The sequence below is a fragment of the Bidens hawaiensis genome, unplaced genomic scaffold (assembly GCF_021521415.1).
Source record: "Bidens hawaiensis isolate Kalapana, Puna unplaced genomic scaffold, B.hawaiensis_p1.1 tig00022545_1, whole genome shotgun sequence".
NCBI classification, from domain to species: Eukaryota; Viridiplantae; Streptophyta; class Magnoliopsida; order Asterales; family Asteraceae; genus Bidens; species Bidens hawaiensis.
The window spans coordinates 343080-352871 of record NW_027493516.1 but is presented as its reverse complement, the minus strand read 5'-3'; the positions used below and the strand labels follow the sequence as shown (position 1 = coordinate 352871).

The following is a 9792-nucleotide window of genomic DNA, read 5'->3' as shown; positions in this document are numbered from 1 at the left end:
CCCAAGCTTTTAATCAACCCCATGCTCATTTGCTTGTTCAAGCCCCGTGGTCCGGACCACGGGGGCCGTCCGCGCCCCTGATCACTTGTGTGGTGTAATGGCGTTCGCGAGCCACCTAGGCTGCCACCTGGACCACGCCCCTTCCTTCACCCCCCATTACCCTCAGCCTAAGCATGCACCACTTACAACTATCATGTAGTTGCTTAATAATATATCAAAATTCAAACATATCTATTGGTGTTTAAAAGCATAACTGAAAATAATTTAACTTCAAGCTGACACCAAGTTCACGTAGCGGGCCCCACTAATACAATTCGGGTTTAAAAAGTGTCAAATATACACTAACCTAGAAACACAACAATAGCAAACCACTTCCACTATCTAATCAAGAAGCTCCTTCTCCTTGACCTCTAAACAACTCCTGCAAAATGATGTAAACAGTTTGAACCAAACCTTTTGAAAAATATAAAAATAACTTAAAAATTGGTACCACTTTTTTTGCATTGACGGCCTGATAAAGGCGCTCTCGCCTCTCCCTTTGACACTCTCCACACCAACTTACAAAACCCTTTTGGTGTTTCCTCAACTCTCTAAATACAGAACTGCAAACAAAGAAATTATAAATACATATATAAATAAAACAAATAATAACGTTACATATTATAAATATACCTTCTGCACCAGAGCAGTAAGTTGATCCTCTGGCCAGCTGTAGTAGCTCGGGCACCATGTCGGTGGCGACCCCTATGGATAACAGCATGCCCCGGGAAATGAGAGTAATCAAATATCTCCTATCAATATTTCAGATTAAAATAACTGTCTGGTTTAAGCCAAGCTTTATTAACATTAAAAACAACATAATAAAAGGACCAAAAATAAAGAGAAAATTTCACTTATACCCTTACAAACTTATAAAATATAAGATATGACCAACCCAAACTTAAAATACCATATATACCCTTAAAAGCTAGTTAAACTATCAGGGTGCATTTGGTTCGCATGATTTCAATGGAATTGGAATCTGAATTCCAACACTCAAATTGTTTGTTTAGCAGAATTTGTTGGAATTGAAAACTTAATTCCATTTTGGTGTGCTCGGTTCAAATAATTGGAGTTGAAATTCAATTCCTTCAAATTTCTTTAAATAAAGAAATTCCAAATCCTTCCAAAATGTGGAGGAATTCAAGGAAAAATCATTGGAATCTTTTCTCGAGGTTTTTTTTACGAGGACAACGAATAAAACATTTTAACTTTTTTACTTTTTTTGTATTTAATTTATAGTTTGAGTTATGAATTTTTTATTATTATTTTTGAATATTTTTTTTGAGGGTTTTTTGATCTTAAATAGAAAACCAATAAAAAAATTCAAAAAAAATAATAATAATATAAAAATCATAACGCAAAATATAAATAAAAAACAAAAAATCTAAAAATACTAAAATGTTTTCGCCGTTATCCTCGTTAAAAAAACGATTTCTACTTATTTGTGGTGATAGATTACAATTCTTTTGTCAAACGAACACATTAAGAATGTAATCGGATTTCAATTCCCTCCAATTCCAATTCATAATGGAATCTTTTAGATTCCAAATCCTATGCAAATTCCAATTCCATTACATTCTATGAAACGAACGCGCCCTAAAGGAATTCAAAATCATTCCAACATGTGAAGGAATTCAAGTAAAATCATTGGTGATGTTGTAACCGACCCGCAACTTCTTGTCCCGACCTGTCGTCGACCCGTAACATCTTGACCCAGTCCGTTAACCCAAACCGGCTCGCACTGGACCCACAGCGTTTCGACCCGACCAATGATGACCCGCAACGTTTAGACCTGAACCAACCCGCCAACGACCCATAATGTTTCAACCTGAATGAACCCGCCTACGACACGCAATGTTTCGAAACAGTCCGGGTCGTCAGAGGGCCGAGTCGGGTAGAAACAGTGCGGGTCATCCCCCGGGTCGAGCCGGCGGTAGAGCGGAGAGGGATGGTGGGGTCGGGGTGATTGTTTCCAATTTATTGGCCAACCAAACACATCAAGAATGGAATTAAGATTCCAATTCCAACAAATTCTCATTCCTATTGTAATGTCTAAATTCCAAATCCGATTCCTACATATTCCAATTCCAAAACATTCCGCGAACCAAACGCACCTTCAGATTTACCCAATTCATTAAAATAATTTTGAAGAATGACCATTCTGACATTACTTTTCTTAAACCTTGAAAATTTAATAATTACCATTTTTAACCATATGATTTCATGTTTACTATCAACAATATTTCTCTCAAAATATAATATTTATCATTTTTAACCTTCTCAGTTGTTTTTTCTTTATATATCTTTTATAAATTGGGAGATTTTATATTAAACAAAAGGATAACTTAGTATACCTGCTTATTGTTTTCCAGGGTTAACTGCCACCAAAAAAGATAATTTTACTATAATTGTGGCCTAATTGATAAATTATTCATCTTATGTTTTTTTACTATTTAATCCCAGTAAAGTTTCTTATTACAAATCTGCAATACACGTAGATAGGAAAACAAGCAAGAATATGGGAAAAGATAATACTGTGTATGAATTAAAAAATATGTAAGCATCTTACAAGAATACTTCGCTGCTATTGCTTGAGCAAAAATCAACATATATCATTTAATATTAAAAAAAGGTTAAAGAAGGATATACGGAAAATGGGGGAAAATTGTCACGAAAAACAAAAATTAACAAAGGGTAAATATGATATTTAAGAAGTTTGTAAGAATATATACGAAATTCTCCAAAAATTTTTACAACAAAAAAAAATTCATACAAAGATAATATGTACCTCGGGTAGTGCTTCTGTATTCATGTGTTTATCACATCGAACGCCTCTAAAATATAACTCTCCACCCGAAAATTGCTTACCCAAGCAAACATTCAAGGTCACCTCAGAGTCATCTACATGGAACCCTAAATGGATGAAAAGGAAATTACACAAAATTCAGGTATCAATGTTGGAAATATCTTAAATGGACTTTGTACATTTGACAATTATAGTCCCTGTACTTAAGATATCTAATTTGATGGAAGTTGATAAACTCCAAAGGGCTAACATGTATATTGGTGGTTAAATGTAGAAACAAAAATGTCACAGAATAGACTTGTAAAAGAATAATGCATTCAATGAACCGTTCGTGAACAGCTCGGCAGGAAGTTTGTTATTGTTCATTTATCTAAATAAACAAATGAACATGAACAATTATTTGATTTCATTTAGTTAAGCAAAGAAACATTAACACATGCCTCGTTCGTTCATATATGTGTGAACGTCCGTTTATGTTTGTTAGTTTACATATGTTTAAGTTCATTCATTTATGTACGTTTATATATTCATTTAAACTTTTTACACCCGCTACAATTTAGCTTGGTTATTTATTTTTTAGGCTCAACAAATTGATGTTCACCATTACTTTTAACTGACGTTCACTCGGTTATGTCCGTTTACGTCTGTGAACCGTTTGTTTATACTCTTCAGCAAACGAATATAAACAAACATAGGCGAACAAGAACACGCTTATTTTCTCAACAAACAAACGCATACAAGAAAAACCTGTTCATTTAATTATTCATGCTCGATCGTTTTTAAAGTTAAGATTAAACGAACACAAACATGTCCCGTTCGTGAATCGATGAAGATATGACATACCCAATTCAATATCTCTATTAAAACCATACTCGACCACAAATCCATGATGTGAATCGAGTGCAAATCCTCCAACGTCAGCAAAAAAAACTGCACAAATTTTTAGAATGGCAAATATGATGACATGATTGGTCTGCGTTTACTTAAATAATATGACTTCGTATTACTTACTTTTTGAGATATGTCTTATGAAATTTTCCATTAAGCTTTCAAGCATACCGTCCATTCCAAAATCATCGAGAACAGCCCCAAATTTATTCATCGTATTTGGGCGCATAACTCTGAATTTGGTTTCAAGAATCCATTTCTCAAAGTTTTCTACCTAAACTACAAAAAATATTTAAAATTAGCATGCTTGTGCCAGGTAGCATGAACAGAGTAGATGATAATACCTCAGCTGTCAACATTTCACAGAAACGAGGTTGCAGCATATTGAACGTAAAAATTCCTGGAGCGGGTTCAGACATTATACTTCTAATACTTCCTTCTCGGAGGTGATCATCGACCCTGAATGCTCTCATGAATGACGGCGTAAAGAAGTTTAGGGCGTCCAATTTATATAAATCTCTATATAAAGGCTGTAAGAAAAGAAGTGTATGATACATTACACCTAAAGAATATAATTGAGGAAGACAAAAAGTTTACCTGATAGCTTGATGTAATTTTCAGCCTGTATTCTCGGTGCTTATGGACCTGTTGAAACAAAGTGATAAAAAATGATTAGCTGTTATAATATGTTTATCATTTAAGTCTTGAAAACAATACTCATACAAAAGAGAAAGCACTATATGAGCATATTGTAGGTTTGAGAACTGAGACCAGATTTACTATGATAAGGAACCAAGATCATAAAATTTTTGTAAAGAATAACTGGTATATCATGACTGTATACTGAAATCTGATAGTGCTCACTTGAACTACCAATTATATTCAATATGACTAGATAGCATGCATCAAAATATAGTTCAATGTTTGGATATTGAATGTTTTATCTCACCTTCTTTGGAAGGTCCTCTAAACATGAAGAAACACAAGAAACATATGAAGCCCAGATAGCACAAGTTTCCATTAATTCAGTTTATTCTTTTATTTGGTTTCCTAATTTAAAGCTATTCACTAAGTCTCTTAGCCATAGTTATCAAAGGCGCTAGGTGCATAAGCCTCTCCTAGGGCCTAGGCGCAAAAAAAGTGAGGGCCTAAGAAAACAAAAAGTGCAATTAAATAAAAAATAAAAAAAAGGAAATTATATTATGCATTAGAACAATAATACTATTTTTCATATAAAATAAACAAAATCTATTATATAAAATCTAAGAGCATTCACATCCTATCCACCAAAAATTGTGAGCGGGGTTTTTATAATGTAAGGAGTGGTTTGGGGTGTTGTAAGAATAAAGAGAAAATTCAGTGATTTTTCTGGATATTTGAAAAGTTCATGTTCACACCCTATAAATATAATTAATAAATACTTTTCAAAAGTGTTTGTGTGTAAAGAAGAGAGGAAAGGTAATGGTAAAGGTATTAAAAAGTATAATTTAATTGAAAATAAGAGAGAAAATGTAGTGATTTTTAGTGTAATATTGGATTTGAAGATAGGGGAAGGGATATGAATGCTCTAATAAGTACCAAAAGTTCTAACAGAGTCAAGATTCAAATGTAATTCCAAAACTTGAATAACAAAATGTTCAAAGTAAAGTACCAAAAGTTCAAATACAAAAATGTTCAAAAAGAAACAAATAGTAAAAGTTCAAATAGTCATTGTTTACATATAAATTCCAATCCTAATTCATCGCTGGTCGTTACCCCCACCGGCCAGTCTTGGATTAATCGCTATTTGGTCAAAATCGGTCAAAATGATAATTTGGTATATTTGAACATTTCCATACAAATTCCAATCCGATTAATCCCAATTAATAGCTAGTCCATACTCCACTGCTAACACTACCTAACTTCAAAACCTAGGGCACACAATGCTATCATTTCACCCCTCCAAACAAGAAAATCCGTTAAATTCATCGAAACACTCACCCGGTTACGGTCGCCATCCGTGGAGTACCGACACAGCACCTCCCTCATGTACCTATACTTGGTCTCCCGATTAACACTCAAGAGGTTCGGCGGAAGGTACCGCTCTAGGGAGCTGAAGAGCAGCGGACTGAACTCCGATTGGACATCGTCGTAGGTGTCCGGCTGGTGGTCCGGACGAGGGTTCAATCGGAGCCTGAAACTGGAGTTCATTGGCAGTGAGCCGATGCCGATGCCGATGCCGTTGCCATTGGGGATTGGAACAGAAGACGATGGTGAATCGGTGCGTCGATCGGCCGTGCCGTCAGCAGGCATCGTGGATTTGATGAATTTGTTTGGTTTGGTGAGATGAGATTAGTGCATGTTTTAGGGGGTGTTTGTTTTTTCTTCAAACATCTTCAAGGGAGCTAATGTCTGCAGGCGCGCAGACATTACCCTTGAAGACTGTTTGTTTTTTTTCTTAAAACAGATCTGAAGTTATCTTCTTTCATCTTAAAAGAAAAGCAAGGAAATCTTGCTTAAAACATCTTCACAAAAAAACATTACCCTTCTCCCTTTGCAGCCACCCTCTCATCCACTGCTCCCACCAACGTCTTCACACCACCACCCACCGTACGCCGCCACCACCACCCCTGCCGCCACCGTCCACCACCATCCACCGCCACTACCCACCGTCCGCCGCCACTACCAGCATCCACCACCACTACTCATCGTCCGCCACCACCACCACCATCCATCACCGCCACCACCACCGTCCACCACCCACCACAACCGTTCATCACCACCACCACCCACTGTCGGACGCCATCACCGTCAACTGCCACCGTCCACCACCAACCAAAACCAATTTCATGGAGTTTATTTCACTATTTGTGTTTTTAAACTTGGTTTTATTATTATATTTTCTATGTAACTTGAATAAATGACTTCTATCTTGTGAGATAAGTTTGACAGTTACATATTTTCAGTTTATGCAGACAGTATCAGCTTATAAAAACAAACAGTCTTATATTTTCAGCTTGCAGATCTTCAGACCACATCTTCAGTTGCAGACATGAAAACAGATGAAATCAGCTTGCAGACAGTTTATGTCTGCAAAAACAAACACCACCTTAGGGTTCAGTGGTGTAGTGTTGTGTCTGTAGCTGCTGAGGTTTGATTAGATATTTTGTGTTACACCTTCTTGTTTACTGTTTTTTTGAACTTTGGTTCTTTTACTTTATGCTTACTTTTACCCGACCAAAATGATATTGTATTGTATGGATATAACAAGTTTAGGATCTAACGATTTCGAGTAACCAAAAACCACTCGAACTGATGAGTATGAATCAAAACCATGTAGCTTTTAGAACGGTGTAAGAAAGATTGTTTGAGCACGAGCGATTATCAAAACACTTCTTGGATTTCACAAGGTTGTAGTTCGGTTTCTTGAGATGGGAGAGCGCGACACCCAAAATAGAATGAGTAAATGTTATGGAATTCCCTTTTATAGTGGGGAATGAATGTGAGTTTGGTGGGCTTTATGTTCACCGCATCAAGCCCATTACATTAAAATGGACCATTCCACCACTCTAACTAACTAACTAACAAATTGAACTACAAACCAACTAATAACTACAAGAATGACCAGACCATAATGATGAGCATCATCGTCGTCAACAAAATCGAAGACGACAAATATAGAAGCCGACATCAAAAATGATATCAACGTAAGCTTCTTTCGTTTTTTGTCTAGTTTATATTTCTTTTCCACCAAATGCTTAATTACTCTGGAAATTCACAAACAACAAACAATATATAGGTCTAATCATATAAACAAAGCAATAGAAATAGTGAAATATGAGGGTGTTGTACTACAGTAAAAATATGTATTATTCACGTGTGAAATGCACACATCTAACATATTTTATATACAAGTTTTAACATATCATTCCATATCATATAAATTCAGATTGAAATCTTACCCAGCAAAAAATGTTGCATTTCTTATTTATTTACTTTACTATTAACACGGGAAAATACATATTATGTTTATCAGGTTTATCTACTCCAGTAAAGATGAATGGCTTCCTACTTACATGACGGGTTCGTTCAAGTTACTTTTTTTCAAAAGAAAGATTCACTTTGCCGTTATCCTTTGATGCTGGCCTTTTCTCGTTCTCGATCTTGTGGACAACGCGAATTTAGAATATTTTATTTCTTGATCAACGACTCAAGGATTTAGAATTTCTTCGTTCTCGAACGCCTAGCTTTTGTGGTGGTGTGAGCTACAAACAAGTTTTTAATGATAAAAGAGTATTAGAGCCGTTTCTAGTAATTGTTAGCTAATATATATATGCATTTCTAAGTATATGCAGACATGCAGTTACTATATATGAACGCCATGTGTATTTTGTTATTTGTTACTTTTCATATAAACTATGTAAGCAGGCTTCAAGTAAGTTAAAAATCTCTATAGCCTTTAGATAAAAAAAAAAAACACATGAGATTTTTTTCGATAATTATGATTACTCGATCATATTTGTTTGTAAAGGAATCATCCCTATTTTCAAATCTTATTAAAATGATGCAATAAATAACATGAAAATGTACAAACGCAAAGTTAGTATCTATATTTATGTAGTGGTAGGGTATTGAACCCACCATTTAACAAGGATAATACCCAAACCAAAGCGCTGGGTGGAACAAAAGGCGAGAGTAATCGCCATCCGCCGGGTGGTTCATTAAAATAATACGTATCCCTTAACGCCTAGGGAATAGTACCGCAAAGGTCCCACAAACATGGGACAAAAAGGTACAATCCACATGGGAATAAACACCCAACCAATAAAGATGGAACAACACACGAAGGATAGTACAAACGGTACGAAATGTCCTTGTCAAAAGGCCATGATGCCCACCAACTTCCACCAACCTCCACAATCACACGAATGGAGAATATTATTGGTGAAAAAAAATGACAACGTGGTTGGCCACCTTTTCTCTCTCTCCTCAGGCTATAAATACCAATGGATCTCCAAATGGTAAAACATACTCTCTCATACTCATCAAATATATATTCCATATTACCAAATACTGATTCTCACACCGGAGGGTGGTTACGAGAGAATCCCCCCCCCCCATTCCTCGTAACGAGCTCACGGTGTTCTGTTTTGCAGGATATACTCATCTGCCCCAAGGAAGGTTTTATAACCCATCGTGGGAAATACTTATCCTAATCCCTCGGACTAACGTGTTAGACCTTGAGGGGTGGATTGATGTTTCTTCATTGGCGCCATCCGTGCATATAGCCAGAACAGTTAACAATCACTCCGTTCTTGACTCAGATGAGTGGCAAGACGACACCGAAAGAAGTTGGTCAAAACCCAAAGACCAACCTAGAAGGAAATGTCGAAACCGTGAATGTTATTGGTACTGGTGAAGGTGTCGTCAACACGTCCACCATTCACCCAACCATCACAAACAAGGAAAAACCCAAGGCACGTCCCAAAGCGACCATGCCACCAGACATAATGGCCTGGTTGGAAGCCGAACAATAAAAACTGAAGGACAAAGTCCAAGAAAAGATGATGGCCGTTGTGAACCCTAGAGTGTTGTTTGACACAGCCTCTAGTAGCAACGATGAAGAAGAATACGAAGAAGATTCAACGCCGCTGCGTACAAAAACACCAAAAACCAAGTCACCACTCGCTCAACAAAATAGCAACGCGGGTGAGAAGTCACACCGGTCACGTCTCGAAAAAGACTCGCGCCTAAACGATCCAGACAACGAAGAAAGTTAGAGAGGTCCGGATACCAAGAAACTGGTAAAATACCATCCAGACGCGGCAGAAGATTTTTCCAAACCATACCGACCAACAACGTCAGCCAGAAAATCAAAGTTTGTGACGAGAATCGCTGAGGCAGAGTTGCCAGAAAATCCAAAAATACCGCCAACGGTCGAACAATATGATGGCATCGCAGATCCAGATGATCATTTGCAAACCTTCACAGCCGTTGGACTAGTGTCAGGATGGACCATGCCACTATGGTGTCACATTTTTACACTGACACTTGTCGGAGCCGCCAGAGCATGTTAT

At 36.9% G+C, this 9792-nt stretch overlaps 1 protein-coding gene across 2 annotated transcripts; it reads right to left on the bottom strand.

Annotated features, from left to right (window-relative positions):
• Positions 1 to 331: 331 nt before the first annotated feature.
• On the bottom strand, positions 332 to 6077 carry LOC143565823 (2-oxoglutarate and iron-dependent oxygenase domain-containing protein CP2-like). Of its 2 annotated transcripts, none has more exons than XM_077052682.1 (9): positions 5717 to 6077; positions 4334 to 4381; positions 4081 to 4266; positions 3860 to 4010; positions 3692 to 3778; positions 2831 to 2955; positions 673 to 791; positions 477 to 602; positions 332 to 408 (listed from the first exon to the last, which is right to left on the bottom strand). In XM_077052682.1, the coding sequence occupies exons 1-9, from the start codon at positions 6026 to 6028 to the stop codon at positions 378 to 380; spliced, it is 1185 nt and encodes a 394-aa protein (XP_076908797.1). In that variant the 5' UTR covers positions 6029 to 6077; the 3' UTR covers positions 332 to 377. The 2 variants fall into 2 exon arrangements, with proteins under 2 accessions (XP_076908797.1, XP_076908798.1); XM_077052683.1 differs by having other exon boundaries at positions 332 to 421; positions 491 to 602.
• Positions 6078 to 9792: the final 3715 nt, after the last annotated feature.